Consider the following 19,036-nt stretch of genomic DNA (forward strand, 5'->3'; position numbering starts at 1 on the left):
TTACTGAGGTGAGACTGATAATCTGGATCTCTAAAATGAGCAGAATACTGCAGATCACATCAGTTAATGGGATGGTATTTGATGTGGGCCAGTAAACGTTGCATCTACACAACTAATCCAACCCAAATCAAGGGGTTCTAGACCTCCTTTGTATGCAGTCTGAGCTATAACAGATATCAAACTACGCTGAGATACGTCCACACAACCCATTAAGGATCACCACTTGGTATCTAAAAGCCCAAATCAAGTATAAATCCCTGTTAACTTTTCATTCTGTTTAGATATTATTGATATTGAGGACACCAAATTGAGCTTAATTTTCGATGCCATGGCTGTTAGAACAAACTTGGTGCATGAAAGATCCTTTTGCTTTTATTTCAGTTTTTTAAATGTAAAAATGTTTTTTGAATCTTTGAGTTGAACCTCTCAGTTCGTTTCAAATCTCTTAAACACTCCGTTATGAGATATAAGTGTGACAGTGTTGTTTTTGTTGCTACATGCATGTAAATATTACCTGCTGATAATGATGTTTATTGTCCGTAGTCATACTGTGATGACCCAGACCTGGTCCTGGAGCTCAAGAACCTCATAGTCATTTTTGCTGACACACTACAGGTAGGTTCAAACATCTTGGCTTTTACTCACTGAGTTTGTTTTACATCTGAAATTGTTTAAACAGAAATCCAGTCTTATGTTGGGCTGCAAGGTGTCTCAGTGGTTAATGCTGTTGCTTTACAGCAAGAGGGTTCCTGGTTCACATACCAAACAGACAGGACTTTTCTGTGTGGAGTTTGCATGTTCTCCCTTTGCATGCATGGATCCTCTCCAGGAACTCTAGTTTCCTCCCACAGACCAAAGACATGTTCTTAAGGCTGACTGGTGACTCTAAATTGCCCATAGGTATGAGTGTGACTCCTTGTTGGTCTCTGTAATTGACTGGCATCCTGCCCTGGGTGTATCCCAACTCTCGCCCAGTAACAGCTGGGTTTCACTCCATCCCCCAGTGGCCCCAAAAAATAGGAATAGGTCTGATGTTGTACCAATCATGTTTTGCACTCTGATTTTTTTCAGAACAGGTTTGATTACTCTGCAACTTATCCCATCTGCTCAAGTCATTTAAATAGGTGATTGGCTATTAAGAGCAGTGGCTGTGATTTAGCGTTATGCCTGTGCATTCTGTGGATGGAACATGATAGATCAAGACCAGAGTTTCAGGTCACAGCCACATAACAAGAAAGTCTGAATTGAAAAGATGTGCTCTCACTCTCCAGCTTGGCTATGAGGGTTCTAGCGGGAGTAGAGATGAAACAGTTGCCAGTATTAATTTTTATCATGATCAAAATTTCCCCACAGTCATAATATGTGACCTTCTCCTTCTGTGCATTTTCTTTTGAACAGAAAAATAATTTCAGACTCTGTGTGCAACGTTTTTACTAAATCATGGATCTCGACATGTGTACAAAGAAAACAGACTTGATATGCACTGAAATCTATAAAGCAGCATGTATGATGTCTCTCTGTGTTTTCAGGGTTATGGTTTCCCAGTGAACCGGCTGTTCGACCTGTTGTTTGAAGTCAGAGACCAGTACAATGAAACTCTTCTCAAGAAGTGGGCGCTGGTTTTCAGGTGAGTTACTGTCACTGGTAAAAAGTCACAGCTGAGTTTGGACTCTGCTCTAAGTCCAAAAATTGATTTGTAAATGCTGTCCATTTTAATACATAAGTTGCTGTTTTTTTTATCCAGTAAGGAATGCAATGTTTATTGAAAACAGTGTTGGTTATTTTTGTATAATTGGGTCCACCCTTTTTTTAAGGAATAAAATACACCCACAGCACACTTCCCCATGTAGATGTATTCTGATGAACACTTGTGGACACTCTAGGCTCTGGTAATGTTTGGAGAGTTTGCAGAAGTTGTAAACCTTTATTTTTCACAGGGAAATCTTTGAGATGGACAACTACAGTCCGATCCCAGTGGAGACAGAGGAGGAGTACAAACTGGTAGTCAGCCGCTTTCCGTTCCACGATGCTGAGATAGAGAAGGTAACAAGTTTAAGAGACTCAACTTTCTGCTCCCGTATAAAGAGCTTTGACTAGATGAATACATTTGTCAAAAGTCGTAAAAGTATGAAACAGGGAGGAGTGGGTTATGTAATGTTGTTTCTCTGTCCGTCTGTTTGTGTAAGCAGCAAGACTTTCCAAAGAAGCTACCGATGTCTCAGTCCGTCCCTCAGATCTACACACAGGTCAAAGAGTTCATCTACGCCAGCCTGAAGTTCTCTGAGTCACTACATCGCAGGTTGGTTATTATGAACAGTTTCTGTATGTTTTTGCACATTGTCTCTTTTAGATTTGCAGATGTAATATATCCAGATCTGTAAAACTACTTTGTGTTCCCAGTTCAACAGAGATCGACGACATGTTGAGGAAATCCACCAACCTACTGCTGACGAGAACGCTCAGCAGCTGCCTGCAGAACCTCATCAAAAAGCCTCATATAGGACTAACTGAGGTATGAGTGACACAGTAATTACTAATCACAAACATCATGTAGATCACAGGAAATCTAAAACCATGACCTTGCCTCTGCAGCTGGTGCAGATCATCATAAACACCACCCACCTGGAGCAGGCCTGCAGGTATCTGGAGGAGTTTATTACAAATATCACCAATGTCTCCCCTGAAACAGTTCACACCACAAGACTCTACGGCTTATCCACATTTAAGGTAAATAGATTTTTTTTAATGTAATCAGGCACAATTAAAACCACTGAACATTTTTTTTCGAAAGCATTAATCGTTGTTGCGCAGTGTGAAAATGAATGTTCTATTGCACTGAGAGAGCAAGAGTGGGAAAAGCAAAACAGTCTGGCTGCAGACCTGACGGCCACTTCCATCTGAGATGCCATATATCTCAGAACGAAAATACATGCTAAAACTTATGACATAAAAGATGAATAACTTCCTTTCAGGGTTAAGGTAAGAGTTTGGATACCCTTACCAAAGAGTTGTAAGTTAAAAACCTGACCTGCAAAACCTGATTACAAAAACGTTAAATAAAACCAAGTAAACAGTCTGCTTATGGGGAAAAAGCTTGCCCTCCATGAAAACATTCTAATGCAGCCAGCAAAGCTAAAAAAGCTCTGGAAGCTTTGTGAGCTACGTAGATAACAGAGCTGCATAGCTAAGTAACTAAGGCTAAGCTCCCAAAGCAGCTACGTAAGCTACGCATCCATGCTATCTGCATAGCTAAGTTAGTTTTAGCTGCATTTGCTAAGGCTCATGTTGCTAATGCTAACTTAGCTAAAGATAATGGCGCTAACATTGCTAATGTAGCTATGTAGCTGATGTAGCTAAAGCTAAGCTCACAAAGCAGCTATCAATGCTTCTTATGTACTGAGCTATATTTGCTCAAGCTCACATTACTAAAGCAAACACAGCTGCATTGACTAATGTAGTAACGTTAATTATGTGGCTAGCTTTCCAGGTTTTTTAAAATAGTATTAAATCTGGTTATCCTGTCAAAGCAGCTCATAAAATGCATTTCTCAGGATGCTCGTCATGCTGCAGAAGGAGAGATTTACACCAAACTCAACCAGAAGATTGATGAGTTTATCCAGCTAGCAGACTATGAATGGGGCATGGCGGAGTCAGACGGCCGGGCCTCTGGGTACCTCATGGACCTGATCAACTTCCTGCGTTCTACTTTCCAAGTCTTCACACATCTACCGGTGAGTCTTACCCACCAAACAACCTCATACCTGTTAAACCAGCCGCCTCCCCTGTGTGGAACATTGTCCTCTTGGTTATAGATTCATTTGTGCTTCTTTGAGATTGTTTGTGGCATCCCTGATCATTTTTTGTTATTAAAAGGGATGTGATAAGTCCATTTTTGAAATATTTTCTTTCCTCTATCCCTGAACCCCTACATCTGTTCTGTTGTGTCAGTCCATGCTCATCACATCCTTACAAAAAATGTGCACTGTTTAAAGCGTTCTGCTACATTGCAGATTTTAAAGTTGAACTAAGTGTGCGTTATGCAGCTGTGGTCTGTATTTGCATGCTAACTAGGCTTTAACTAAGCTGAAGCCTATTATTGAGGTCATTATCTCAGATATGAAAATCTTGGTGATTTAAAGTGTGAAGGACTTGGAGTGTTTTGGCCTTTATAGCAGACAGCTTCAGACAGCGTCAGCCTGTTCGGATCCTCTCTCAGTGGCCACCTGCTTCTTCTCCTTTCCATCATCTTTTGTGTTTTGAATGGCTGCCAGTTTGTTTGTTTTTGTTTGAAGAATGTCTCCCCACCCTCACCCCCTGTAATCAACAGCTCTGTAACTAATTTCTTTTGCTAGAAGTTTTACTCCTTGATTAATTTGACTTGTCAAGCATGCAAGATATCTCTAGCTGAATTTACCTCCTCCTGTCCATTTATTGTTGGCACATTTCTTTTCCTTTCCTTTCCCTCTTTCCCTCCCCCTCTTCCATTTTTGGTTGATTTGGGGGTGTCTCTGCTCAGAATAACAACAATGACCATGCATCGATGTCGGTGAGTATTCCTGCCTGGCTGTTACAATACTTTTCTGCCAATCTGCAGGCAGAGTGGAGATGAAAAGCATGCTGTTGTTTGACTGTGGAAGCTCCACTTCGCTGGGCTTGTTGGCTCTTTTAACACCTGTAGTTTCAACATATTAAGGACGGGGTTTTAGCATTTAAATAGATGAGGAAGGTCCTCCATGGATCATGCTGCCAAAGAAGCTTATTCATGCAATTCTCCCCTTTAAAAACTGTTAATACTTAAGATTTTTGTTTGTTTTTACCATTTTAAACAAGCCTGTAAGCTTCTCTTGCTGCATGAGCGAAGTACAAATGAGCCTTGCTATTCTTGAGGAGCTCTGTTTTACCGGGTCACATCCTGATAGATCATCCAGTCTTTCCTTTGTTTGTAAGTTAGAGCATCATTTTTCATCTCTTCCATTCCTTTACATTTAACTAAGCTCATTCTTAGTTAAATGAGTTGTTTAGAGATTTTTTCCCCCAGTTTTTCTGAGGCTCTTTGTGGGTCACTGAGTCCAAAACTTTTTCCAACAGTTACAAAGACAGAAAGTTACTTTGTTGTGGTGCAACAAGACAAAGTTCAACACCGTGTATGCCTCATAGCAAAGACTATTAACCAGGTATGGACATTTTATTATAACTTTCTTCATATTTTTAACCTCTAAAGGGTTAAATGATATGAAAATAGCTGCAGAATAAGATGCAGTGTCAGGTGTATGAGATAGCGTTTTACTCCTGGCCCAGATTATTCCTTTCCACCTTCTCTTACGGGAGCTCAGTGGATGAGCATTGGGATGATACCTCTACAAGTAATATTTAGTGGGCCACAGTCAATGTTTTGCACTTAGTGATCACACAACAATCATAAAGTGTAGCTAATAACCACCAACGAAATTTATGTCATGTTCATTTGTTTAAGGTCCCTGTAAAGTGAAATCCAAAACTTCTGTCAAAAAACACAAGCTATATTGGAATAAGATTGCTGTAAACATCTGAGAACTCTGAGATCTCAATTTGACTGGATTTGGGATTTAGACACTTTAAAAGTTGTTCACATCTTTTGTGGCTAGGTTTAATTTTGGCAGGGAAAATAAGGTGCAAATAAGGAATTACCCCATCCCCTGAACGCTACAATGATATAAAATTACAGCTTAGCTAATGTAACTGCCATCATTGAAGCTAACCATCCAGATAAATGCTGTTTTTTTTGTTCAGTGTGAGGTAAATTTACCACATCTACCAGCCATGGTGGCCTACAGGTCATTTACAGCATCATAACAGAGAGATTTAAGCCAGAAAATGTACTTTATTTCTGCTCTGGCACAGAGCCAGGCAGCTGCTCTAGCCATAGTTTACTTTAAGGTCAGGGGTAGGCTAACTGCTGGAGTGCTTGTCTATTTTTTTACTTGAACCAGATGCAGCAGAATTAGGGTTCTTAACTGCTGAATTTGTGTTTTAATCCATATTTCACTTGTTTTCAGTCCTGGATGATTAAGAGAAGCAGACTGTGGCTTTGTCTCTCTCAAAGCAGCAAGTTCTCGTCTCCCTAAGTTAATGGCAGCTCACAAAAAACTTGTAAAGCTGCATGTCTCAAAGCAGCAACAGCTCAATCCCTCCTGTGTGTTTGCATGGATAATGTATAGTAAAGTATCCGATGATAGACATGTTCTATTCCTGTTACAATAAAAGTCTCCAATGCTCATCATCATCAAAGACTTTTATTTTGAAGAGCAACATGGAAATGGTGTGTTTACAGCAGCAAATGAACAACAAAGCCATCTCATAAACAGGAGGGATATAACTTCACGTAACTCAGGAAATGAAATATTAGGAACACCCCAAGAGTTAGATATAGGATGAGGACATAGAACTGAGACTTTTTAGTTCTAAAGTGTCAGTAATGACATAAATGCGATTGTTTCTCTTGTGTCTTAAATAAGAGGGTTATAGCATAGCAGCATAGCAGATGTTTCCTCCATTCAGGTTGTAGCTTTTTTTTTTTTTTTTTTTTTTATTCTTGTGAGTGGGCGTGGCTTCAGCATATTCAACTGACATGCCAACACAATTCTAGAGCAGATTTTACTGCCTCATTATTTAAGATTTTGAAGCTTAAGTTAATAAACTTAGAGATGTTTTTCATAAATGAAATTTGGTCTGGTGGTTCATAACACAGTGGCCTGTCATACAACACACCTAAAATACTGATTTTTTGAAATCACTTTACAGGGACATTAAAAACTAAAGTCTTCTGGTCTTCTTCAAAACCAAACTGGAATTCTGAAAGACAAACTTCTCAAGGCTTCAAGCTTGATTAACAGGATTGTGCAACACTTGCACTCACCAAACCTGTTGTGAGAATATTTTTAAGTGATACTGTGCAAAGTAGGGCTGAACTATTTAGAAAAAAAAATGTCCCGTTTATATTATTTTGGCTCATATTGCAACTGTGATACGAATTATTGTATTAAGGTGAAAGATTGTTTTAATGTAATTTTCATTTTTGATAAGAAAAACAAAGAAAGTAGGAATTTTTGCAAACTGTTGTCAAAAAATGACACTTGAATACTTGCATGATGTGTAGACAATAACACCTCTGCTTCAAAAGTTGTATTAAACTGGTATTTTTGCATGCATTCCAGGTTATTTGAATATTGCACCCTATGCAATTTAGAAATAAGAGTCTGCCATACTGGGATTTAATCCAAATTTCACTTAATTGCTGAGCCATACTGCATAGCAAAGTGACTTAAATGAGCCAGTCTGCATTAATTAGGGATAAAATTGGCCCTTTTCTGTGCATATAATCCTCTTTCTAAAAAGAACATCATATCCCAAATTTGCAAAGCTAACCATCATTTCTAATTCTTAATGGAGTTGGTGTTAACTGCACCACAGTTTTCATGATGGATTTATGTTCTCAAACTTTCCGCTGATTAGGACAACATCCCACCTCTGGATTACCTAAAAAATATTATCTGTAAATACAATGAACAAAAATATTGCATTGAAATTATCAAAATATTATAATGAGCTGTTGAAGCCTTCTAGAGCTCTTGAGGCTAAACCACTTTGCACATGCACTTAGCATATGACACATGTATGTAGTCATCCAGTATGCAGGTCCTAATCTAAATTAGATGAGCATCATCCACTAGCTTGGTCCTGGAAGAATTTTTTTATTAACAGTTAACTCTTATTGAGTCTGGACTCCTTAGAAAAGTGTTTGTCCTTTTCAGCTCGTCTGTATGTGGACAAAATTGACCTCCCTCAGTGCTGCCTTTAGCCGCAGAGAGCAAACAAGAGCAAATGGCATTGGGTAGAACAACTTTATAGACGTGTTACAGCTTGAATATCTTTTGCACAATATGCTTTGTGAATTGGACCATTAGGCTGGGCACTAGTGGAGGAAATTAATCAACAATTCATGAAGCCATTAGGAACTCCAATCTGTACAAAGAAAGTTCTTAAAGTTTAAGTTACATAAAGCAAAAACATAGTCTAGAAAGAAGGATGGAAGAAGAGGATCTGGGACATTTTTACTTTTACAGCTCAGACTCAGTATTACAATTGTGAGCAGGCACTTTTTGTGGCACATTTGTGAGAGAATGGTCTTCTAGTTGGCTCCTAGTTTATGCAAAGTTTACATGAAGCAATTGCAGCCATCAGTGGAGATGTGACACCAGCTTTTTGAATGGACAGCATAACTCTGACACCACATGTTTCACTGCTGTGTGCCAGTTAATTGTCAGCATGATGGGTGTAAAAAGGGATGCTGTGGACCTCAAATATAGACAAGAAATTCATATGATGTATACATGGTGTCTTTGTATACATAACAGATGTGTGCATGTATACATATATGTTCTTTAAGTCAGATTGACTTAAAACCTTTAGAAGTTGCCCTTCATGACTTTTACTCCAATAGACATGATTACAGGAATCCCTGATTGCTTTTAAGTGTTTTTCAATTGGACTTTTACTCTGTAAGCTGCTCTGTCATTGATATTGAGGGGTCTCCACATCATCCCTGGTTTTAAGAGGTTGTTTTGCATGAATATCTGAATGGATTTTGTTGATCTGCTTTTCAGTTTCTGTTTCCAACAAACACTAACTGTGATTTACAGATCCATTCTAAGTTGCTGTAAGTGTCTCAAATGCTAAAATCATAGCAGTTTTATCCATTTCAGCATAGGTTAAAGGTTAAATGCAGTGAAAACACTCACACTATTGTTGTTTTAAACTGTGGAAGTTTGTGAAGTGCTCCATGTGTTCATTATTGGATGAGATTAATTTGTGCCTTATCTGCATGCAGTGGGCTGTTTTTTATTTTATGTGTGATGCTAAGCATTGAACACATGACAAGGTCTAAAAAGCACCGTAAATGTTCTCATCATTCACTTCACTTTAATGGGATAGTCCTCATTCTGATTTGTATCAGTATAATCCATCGATACAAATCCCTGCTCTGAAAGCTTCATGCACCTTCCTGCCTGCACTGATGTAAACTTTAGGATGCCTGGCATAGAGTAGGCTATTTAACAGACACGTTTCGATTTGCGGTCCTGAAGAAGACGGTGAGTCAAAACGTGTCTGTTGCGACATTTGCCTTGCCTAAAATAAAACTGCTTTAAGGGACATTTTGAGGGCTGACTCCTCAGTTTTAGTATATCCCATTGCTAACCAAAGAAAGTCACTGGTCTTGTGACACTCAGCCATTCTAATCCACTATGATAACTTACAACCTATATGTAGTCCTACTTAAATTCATGTAGATCAGGCGAGGATGTCACACACCCTGACCCATCTTTTTTGGTCAGTACCAATGACTAATATATACATATTGTCCTGTTTCAGAGAGTGTTGGCTGCATAAGAGTTGTCAGATAACCAGAATTTTAAACCCTTATATGACTCTAGTAAGGACGGACTGTGAAAAAAATCTGTGGCCTTTGCAAAAGTCTCACATATTGAGGTAGAAGTCATATCGTAACTCTCTCTTTCTCTATGAAACACACAAACAGCATCGCCATCCATGTCAGCTGGCCGCCCACGTGTAGGAATATTTCCTGCTCGTTTATTTCCTTTATTTTAGTGGGGTGGTGGGCATTAGGAAGTCATTCTTGCTGTTGTCCTTAATGATTTAAGCTGCTGTCTGACAGTTAAACAAAGAAAAATACTCCAAAGTTGAGGATTCTGCTCGTGGCTCCTCTCCCACTGTGGATGTGTCTGGAGCCATACGACCAAAATGTCAAACGTCAGAAATCCATCTGACAATAAGGGAGTGGCTGGTCAGGCCGTAGTTGGGTCATGGTCAGCTGTTGCATCCCTCTGTACACAGCACAACAAACGACGAATGATCCTACTGTAAGTCGTGAGACTCAAAATTCACGGCTGAATCAGATGAAAATCGCACAGTGTCCACCCAGCTTAAGATCTTACCCCAACTGCTGGTGTCAGAAAATTGAATTATCAAACAGCTTTTATTTGTTTTCTTTTAATTAATGTCTTTTTTATATTTGAAAATCATGACCCACCCTTAACAGGTTCCTGACTCCTAACCCCTCTAGGTAGTAGACCGTTTTAAGTGCCGCTGTATGCCTCACATATTTCACCTTTATAAATATGTTTGTACAAAGATCGAAAGCTAACAGTTTATCTTTTGGCTTCTTGCTTTTTATTTCCCAAATCTTTATTATCTCTGTTTCCATTTCCCAAAAATCATCCTCTTTTCTTTCACATTGAACTTTGTCTTCATTTCTCATTTAAATGCTGCATCTTTTATGGATTTTCCCCTACAATGATCTTATACCACTTCTCTCCATCTCATCCTCTACTCCTTTGTTCCTCCTCTACTCTCCTTATTTTTCTGCACTCATTCCTTCCTCTTTTGCATCCTCCTTTCCTCCATCACCTTTTTTCTCTCTTCTCCCCCTCACTGTACCTCTCTCTGCAGGGTAAAGTGGCCCAGACAGCATGCATGTCAGCATGCAAGCACCTATCCACATCACTGATGCAGATGTTGCTGGACACAGAGCTCAAACAGGTCAGCATGGGAGCCATTCAGCAGTTCAACCTAGACGTCATTCAGTGTGAATGTAAGTACCAAGAAATTTTACCTTCTCTCAATGATAAGATAATTGTATGCTACCAGAAAAGGCTGTCGCATTCATCTCATGTGTCACTTTGTGCTAATGAATCTTAGCATATAAGGTATGAAAATAATCAGAGGATGCTCTGGAGATAGAAAAAAAGATCTGAGAAGTATTAGACTTATTCTGTGGCAAGATAAGGGGAATGTTATGGATTGGCAGAGTCAAAGCCCAGGCCTCAATCCAATAGAGGATTTGTGGATGGACTGAAAAGGGCTGTGCACACCTGATCCCTATTCAACCTGACATAGCTTGAGCGATTTTGCAAAGATGAATAGAGTAAAATTACAGTGTCTAGATGTGCAAACCTGATTAAGACCTATCCACACACTCAGTGCATCTACTAAATACTGGCTTGAAGGGGGTGAATATTTATGTAGTCAGTTATTTTCCATCACATGTTTTTATTTATTTGGCATTACTAGAAATCTGTTTTCAATTTGACATTAAAGAAGGGTCAAACATCCAAGGGGGTGAATACTTTTTATAAGCTCTATATAAGCTGTATTTCTGCCAACAACTAACACAAAATAGGATGTCAAATAAAGTTAAAGTTTGTAGATGTTAACAAGGGAAGTGTAAACGAGTTAATCAATCTATAAAGGCATAAAAAGCCCAAAAAATATATCTTGAAAAAACAAAACATTTAAATTACCTTTGCTTACTAATCTATCTTAATTTCATGAATGTGTGTAAGTGGTATTTTCAAAAAAAAAAATATGTCTGCTGGTTTTTTGCTTTTTCTCAGTGTTTGCAAGTTCAGAGCCAGTTCCTGGCTTTCAAGGAGACACTCTCCAGCTGGCCTTCATCGACCTACGACAGGTGAGTTTTAATACTACTTAATGTAGAAAAAACTAATTGTCCACACTGACATAAAGGCATTTTATACCTGGTATTACTGATGAGGTCTGACTGATCTGGTCACTAGTGGGCCACTCCAAATGCAGCTGTAATAAGGGATGGTTCAGAAGTAATCCAGAAAGACTTAAAGACAAATAATAAAGACAGAGTTATTGTTTACGATCGCATAACGTGAGCAAGTATGTTTTCTTGCTCAAAGTAGACTGTTACTTGTTTTGAATGTGGGTTTTTCACAGATAGCTGCTCCCCTCTCTTCCTGGTATCTCATACTGGCACATAATCTTTTAGTGGTATCCAGTACCAGCTTACTTTAACCCTGTGTTATCATTAATAATACATAGCATCACCCAGAGGTGCTAATCACATGGGCTTGGCAAAAGAAAACAGCATGTTTATTAAAAGTTCTGGAGCTTCACTATTAAACGTGACACAATTAGTACATGTTCTGTAAGGTACAGGATGAAGTTTACACTTATTTTGTCCCACCCCTTACTATTTTTAACAGTTCAGTATCAATACCAGAGAGTAAAAAATAAATCTAGTTAAGAAATGATCACTTCTTTTTAATGTCTATCAAAAACTTGTTATTATAACGTTTCTGTGGCTTAAAAGCGTCCCCCTAACTTCCATTCAGCTGAGCCACATCTCCCGGCTCTGCCAGCAGGATTTTATTTCACCAGCATGTGCTGTGTGACCTTTTCAACTCTCACTTGTCCTGCAGTTCACCTGCTCAAGAAAATACCTTTTTTTTCAGCACACACAGGCACAAACCGTCTGCCTCCTTTTCTGTTGTAAACACTAGTGGTATGTAAAGTGTTGCTGGGTCTCATTAACTTGTTCTGTGTTGACCTGTTAATCTGAGCCTGAGGGGGGGCTTGGCTCTGCCCCCCAGTCCAGGTCACTCTGATACTTAAGAAGTCTGTTGAAAGAGGGCCGAAAAATGAAAATGTGAAGATTTTAAATAGAATTGAAATAGATTAGGAAAAAGTGACCTATCAGTGTCTAATCTATGCAAGACTTCTTTGTGCGGTTTCCCTTTCTATCATTGTTTTTAAATCCTTAAAAAATGTGAGAAAGTAAAGTTAGGGGCAAGTGTGTGAAGGGGTGCTCACGACAGAGTCTTAGTTAATAGGATTTTGCAGTGGCGCCCAAGTGATCTGCTTCTTTCCTGGTCAAAAGCTAGTAATTACCTGAGTAGTGAGAGGCCATGTAATCCATCAAAAAAGATTTAAAAACAATCTAATGTAATTTAAATTGTATTAATTTCTCCATGAAGTCATCTGAACTGCATTTAAATCAGCTGATCCTGTGATGTGTTGGTATCATTTTTAGAGCTAAAACGGACAGAGAGAGATTTTTAATGTATATTGAAAACGTTATTAAATTTAGAAATGCTTAGTTGTCAGGTTTTGAAACTTGCATTCTTAAACGTTGCCTGGAAGGGCTGATGTTATATACTGACTGATGCACAGATGATACAGGCAATTTCTGATTGGCCCGCTTAAAAGTTCTTATTAATCCTGCCATGAAAGTGCAAAACACTGGTTGATTTTTGTTTGCAAAAAAGTAGAAATATAGACAGTATTGTGGTTAGAAAAGGTAGAATAATGGTTAAGTTTAATTCATGTTTCTTTTATGTACAAAATTAGATCTGTTGTAGTTTTCTGTCGCGGCACCAAGGTACACTAACCTCACGTATGTGTTTGTATTTTCTAACAACTCACGCTGTATATTACAGTACTTCCTCACATAGTTTTTCCTAAATTTTTTTTTCCGTGCTCAAACAGAGCTGCTACTACGGCAGCTGAGATGGACAAACCGCTGTTCTCTCAGTGAAACACTCCACCAGTCACTACCAGCAGTGTCAGGAATAGAGCAGTGTCTTAAAGAGCCACAGTGTGGGGCTTCCATTGGTGTCTGGCCACTGCCAGTGTGAGTTTGTTTAGATAGATTTTTAGGGGTAATCATTTTGACGTGGGATTGCAGCAGTGTGTTTTAGGCTTTAGACTGTGAGTCTGTCTCATGACAATAGCTGGGTTTCCATTACAGCTTTCTCCAAAATTAAAGTGATATTTCCTAAATTTCAAGTAAGTACAAGTGCGCTTTGAATGCGTTTCCACTGAAGGGAGTTTTTGGCATGAGCTGCGCAGTTCTCATAAAATCTCATCTCACAAGACCTCTGCAAGGAAGCAGGCCGTTCAAAACCTTTTGTGTGTTGGTACGGTTATGACTACATCTACTACGGTTGCATTGATAATTTTGAACAAAAGACGAAGAACAGATAATAATTCAGAGGCAACGTGCGTATGTATGGCAAAGGCCATACATAGTTTAGCCAGTTTAAGAGTTTAAGTATGATGTTTAAGAAAAGTCACATCTCCTCCTCTGTCCACACGTACCGCGCCGTGTTATCTTGGAGTGAAGTGGTCATGTGACACTGTACGTTATGTCCTGTGACTTGTAAATGCAGAAAAAGTGTTTCCATTACACTTTTGCGATATATTTCTATATCAAAACGTCTGAAAAACCTCCTCATGAGAGCGTTAAAACTTTTTAGCGATATTATAGAGGTTTTTCAAAATTCAGGTGTTTTCATTACCAGTTTTTTATTGCACAATTTAGATTTTGCGCCTTTCTAAGGGTAACGGAAACGCAGCAAATGACCTGTTGCTGTAGCCATACAGCAAAAACAGATGATACTAAAAGAGCAACACAGCTGCACAGAAACTGCATGCTGTAGATTTCACTGAACAAAATGGAATATGTAAAGTAGGAGGAAAGTTAAAACCCTTTTCTCCTCTGGGAGAGATTGATTTCTTTTAATCACATTATTCGCATGCTTTCAGCACTCTTTAGTGAAGCCTCATCAGCGCCTCCCTGCAGCCCCAGATGTGAATTAAGTCCACCGCTGCTCCTTAAAGCTCATTTCACTTTGAAAAACTCACACCGTTGAGTCAAACGTCATGTCAACCTTGTGTTATCGAACAATTACCTTTTTACTGTTCCGGTATTTCCTTTTCAATCCATAACCAGTTCTTTTTTAAGCTTGTGATGTAATCTTTGATCTACCCAAAGTTCCTATTTTACTTTGAAATAAAACCAGTTCTGTATCCACACAGGAAGTCATTTATCCTTAGTTTAAGACAGTAGAAAAATCTTAAGTGTAACAAACAGTTTTAAATGCAAAATCTTGAAATTCCAAATGCAAGAAGGAAATCAATGGCAATTAACAATAGAAACGTTGAGAAAGATTAAAAATGTGAACCTTTTGACAGCTCTAATCAAAAATAAATTGTAGGGCATGTACAGAGCTGTAAAGAATTTCACTGTTCAGCAGTTAGTTGCTTGTTAGCTGAGTTGGCGAGCTGAAAGGAGGCGGATTGCCACCTACGCTGAGTCTGACATACTTTGGTTAATAGTCTGGTTTTCATGGTTAAGTTTAGTGTGTGTATAAATTTGCTGGCTGCCCTGTTTTGAAGGAGTAGCTTCAGGTTAAAATATGGGGGAAAATCAACCAAATAGCCCCAGGAAAAAAAGTGACTATAAATACAGCCTAGTTGGTTAAAATAACTAAAACAAGATTTATTTTCTTTGTTTTTTTTTTAATCTCAATTCAGTTTTCAACATTGAACTAATAGAAAGAATGCTATCACAAGTATTAGTTGTTAGTTACTAACTTTACTAATGTTGGTAAAGTAAAAAGAAAGAGAGAACCAAAAAATCAAGCTTTAATCAAACATTTTAAATTTAAAGTCCTTTTTTACCCATGCAGTTACCTGATCACAAGTTGAATTTCACAATCAAAGTGTCACAAACATGCTCAGCCTTCTGCTTAGTAGAGGATTTAATTTTTTGTCATGAAACATCCTTTTTTTTTCTATTTTCCAAGTCTCTTTCATTTTCTGCCTGTAGGTTACAGTCTCCATCACAAGGATGTCTATTTGTCTGCATGTTTACCTAAATGTATATCAAGTTCATGAAATAGTTAATAGAATAAAGTGTCATCTTTACTCTAAATAAAGAATAAATAAGGACTGTACACAGTGTGATTACTTGCACTAGTTTACTAAAACCCCGAAAGGACATGACCTTCTCAGGCTTCAGCGCAGCAAAGTTTCCTACACTGCAGCTCATCATACTCTAGATGTGATCGTACTCCCTCTTTTATACAGGCTGCTGGGCAACATGTTAATCCTAGCCTTAGGTAATGAGGCTGGGAGTCATCCACAGGCCGAGGTTACTCAGAGGTCATCCTTTTACTTTCTCTTTATCTTATGGCGGCTGATTTCTGAGCTATATGTGCTTTTAAGATCGTTATCCTGTACCCATTAAGAGTGACTGAAAGTCAAACATTACAGAGGACATGATGAGTTTTAACAACTCACTGGAGTAGCTGTTTGGACAAAAAGATAACATTTAAAGGTTGATTTGTCTACATTCTGTCTTCATTCAACTCTTCTGCAGAGAATCAGATGTTCACGTTTCTCTACATGGAGAAGAACCTCCACAAGAGTCTAATGGCATCTAAAAGCTACACTCTGTTATAAGAAATTACTAAAAACACATTACAAGTACTGAAAAGGATACTTGAAATGCACAAATCAGGTACAGCTGTGATTAATAAAAGTAACAAGAGAAAATGCATCCGTTATCAGACTATATATACATTAACTAAGGGCTTTACACTAACATGGTTTAGGCTCATTAGAGACAGTAGACAGACCGTCTCCTTGGCTTTCTTTACACCGCAGGCAAATCAGATCTGATTCTTTCATCAGATCTTGATGACAGACTGTCTGTGTTATTATCAAACAATCAGATCAGATTTGGAGATCCACACATTATCAGCCACGTCACATTTGTTTCTTTTGAGACAGAGGAGACATCACTGACCACATGCACTGCTCTGAAAGGCTCTCAAAGTGGGACTAATCATTTTTAAGCCATCATTTTAATGATGAAAACCAACATTTTGACAAGGGCTCTGAATGCATTTGCAGCTTCACTCAGTATAGTCGAGATAAAACAACATCAACCAACAAGGATCTTTCAGGGTCATTCAAAACACAATTTAAGCTACATAGACACAACATGAGCATAGTCTTAAACAGAGCTGCATGTGATCCTTCACACTGTCTGGTGAACACCTGCACCTTCTCTATATCTGTGGTTCTCAATGACCCCAAATTTCTTTTAAAAAATGCAGCCACTTGAATTTATTTTAAGAGAAATATTGTAGCTTGGACCTTTGATGCATTGGTAATTTCATCAACTTATACTATGACTGAAATTGTTTGTTGACAGCCTTTCTTAAGTGAAAAAACTAGACTGAGACTGGCCAAAAATAGATCTTAGATTACTAAAACTGAAAAAAATGTGTCATTTTCATCAACATGACTAAAACTAGACTAAAATGTAATTAAATTCTCGTCATTTGACATTTAAAGTCTACTATGTGTCAAAATACAATGTATCTGTTGCTATTCTGCCTCTCAACTGTAGAAAGCGGGGACCCCAGGTTTAGCAGAGAACACACTACAATGGTCTGGTACCAGATTCAAGCAAAAGAATAAATGCTTGAACTAAAAGTAAAGACTAAAATGTGAGGAATTTTTATGTGCTAAAATTAGACTAAAATGTTGATGAGTTTTTGTCGACTAAAACTATAAAAGGTAGGAATGACTAAAACGTGACTAAAACTAAAAGGCATTTGAAGACTAAGACAGAGACGAAATTAGAAATAGCTGTCAAAATTAACACTGCTTTGATGGAGCAAAACATATGACTGAACAAAGACAGTGAACAAAATATGTAAAAAAACAAAGCACATCATTACAAAAATTCTAGGACACATTGCATACACTTAATTTACATCAATTAACCATGATGTAAATTTTGGTTGTTTTCTGAAGATTCTGTGCAATTGGCATGTTGTCATGATGAATCTAGCTTTCTTTCCCAAAATAGTGAGATAGATAAGTTAAGATCTCGAGAAAACAACTAATCTACTCATTATAATGTTAAAAAATTTAGTAGAATAAAATATGTACATTTATTTCCATTTAGTCACATTTTTTGCTCCTGAGCCCCCAGTTGAGAACCAATGCTTTAGAAACAGGTGTAAACACAGTCATTGCAAACTTTGCATAAAAAAGTAAGTACATTTGTGTTCGGTAGATAAGGCTTTGTTGTAACAATGCTTCTTGGCAATAAATCTTATACCATTCAGTGGTGCCACATTTGTAAGGAACATGCATATGTGGGATGAGCAGCAGAGCTGAGTATGTGGGTTGCACTCATGAAAAAATGTTTGCTGCCAATGCCAAACTGCTTATTCTGCCATTGATTCTTGTTTTGAGCTTCTGGTACCCTCAGGTTCTGACAATCAGGTGTCTGATTGGCACCTACTATGTTCAGCGATTAGTCAAGATTCTGCCTACAGCAGATAGACTGTACAATCAAAGTGTGTAGAAGATGCAGAGAATGCTGTGCTGATTGCTGCACCAACAGAGAAACATCTGTTGGTGGAGGCAGTGTGACGGTGTGAGGCAGCATCTCCCTCACTGGAAAAATGAGACTTGTCTTAATTGGGAGCAATCTCAATGCAGAGAGAGATAGTGATGAGATTTTGCAACTAGTTGTAATCCCATATGTCCACAGTCTGAGACTGAACTCTGCCCTCAAGATGACAATACTGGCCCCCACAGAGCGGGATTTATGGGAGTCTACCTGCAGAATTTGGGAGTGGAGAGGATGGACTGACCTGCCAGCCGTTCTGACCTCAACCCCGTTGAACACTTGTGAGATCAGCTTGGGCGTGCTGTTTGTGTCAGAGTGACCAACACAACTAGTTGGCTGACTTGTGACAAATGGTTGAAGAATGGGATGCCATCCCACAGCAGTATGTGACCAGGTTGGTGACCAGCATGAGGAGGAGGTGCCAGGCTGTTGTGGCTGTTTGGTTCTTCCACACACTACTGAGGCTCCTGATTGTTAAATGAATAAATTGTTAAATTGCCAATATGTCTTGTATCTTCAGACTTCAATCATCCAATCCACCAAACATCAAACAAGGTTTAGAATATAAGCCGTTTGGCATTGGCAGAGAAGATTTGGCACATTTTTCATAGGCGTGGCCCACATCCTCATCTCTGCTGCTCATCCTACGTTTGCATATTCCTTACAAATGTGGCACCAACAGAATGAGATTTATTGGAAAAGAGCATTGTTACAATAAAGAAATAATCTACCAAATACAAATTTCCTTACTTTTTGAGCAAGTTTTAGAAAGACTGAAACACACTGTAAATTGACAGGGACATGCCATTAGTAGAATATTTCTCTAGTGTTACTGTTGTACATTTATGACTTTACACAGCTTTGACATCATATATGATCAAACCAAACAACTACATTTTTAAGCATTTTCTCCTTGCATTTCCCTGTGTGGACTAAAATCCTGTGACAAGTTGT

General features: G+C 38.4%; 1 protein-coding gene across 4 annotated transcripts in view; it reads left to right on the forward strand.

Annotated features, from left to right (window-relative positions):
• The window catches only part of exoc6 (exocyst complex component 6), a 68,239-nt gene that overhangs the window by 40,222 nt on the left and 8,981 nt on the right, over positions 1-19,036 (forward strand). For 2 of the 4 annotated variants that reach the window (XM_041815382.1, XM_041815385.1), the window contains exons 13-22: positions 544-615; positions 1,530-1,627; positions 1,938-2,043; positions 2,190-2,299; positions 2,401-2,512; positions 2,593-2,727; positions 3,552-3,731; positions 4,517-4,546; positions 10,507-10,648; positions 11,451-11,524. In XM_041815382.1, the coding sequence (XP_041671316.1) occupies positions 544-615; positions 1,530-1,627; positions 1,938-2,043; positions 2,190-2,299; positions 2,401-2,512; positions 2,593-2,727; positions 3,552-3,731; positions 4,517-4,546; positions 10,507-10,648; positions 11,451-11,524 (1,059 nt within the window). The remainder of the gene's footprint in view (positions 1-543; positions 616-1,529; positions 1,628-1,937; positions 2,044-2,189; positions 2,300-2,400; positions 2,513-2,592; positions 2,728-3,551; positions 3,732-4,516; positions 4,547-10,506; positions 10,649-11,450; positions 11,525-19,036) is intronic. The other 2 variants (XM_041815383.1, XM_041815386.1) reach the window with 1 other exon arrangement.

This window comes from Cheilinus undulatus, linkage group 20 (assembly GCF_018320785.1).
Source record: "Cheilinus undulatus linkage group 20, ASM1832078v1, whole genome shotgun sequence".
Classification (NCBI taxonomy): Eukaryota; Metazoa; Chordata; class Actinopteri; order Labriformes; family Labridae; genus Cheilinus; species Cheilinus undulatus.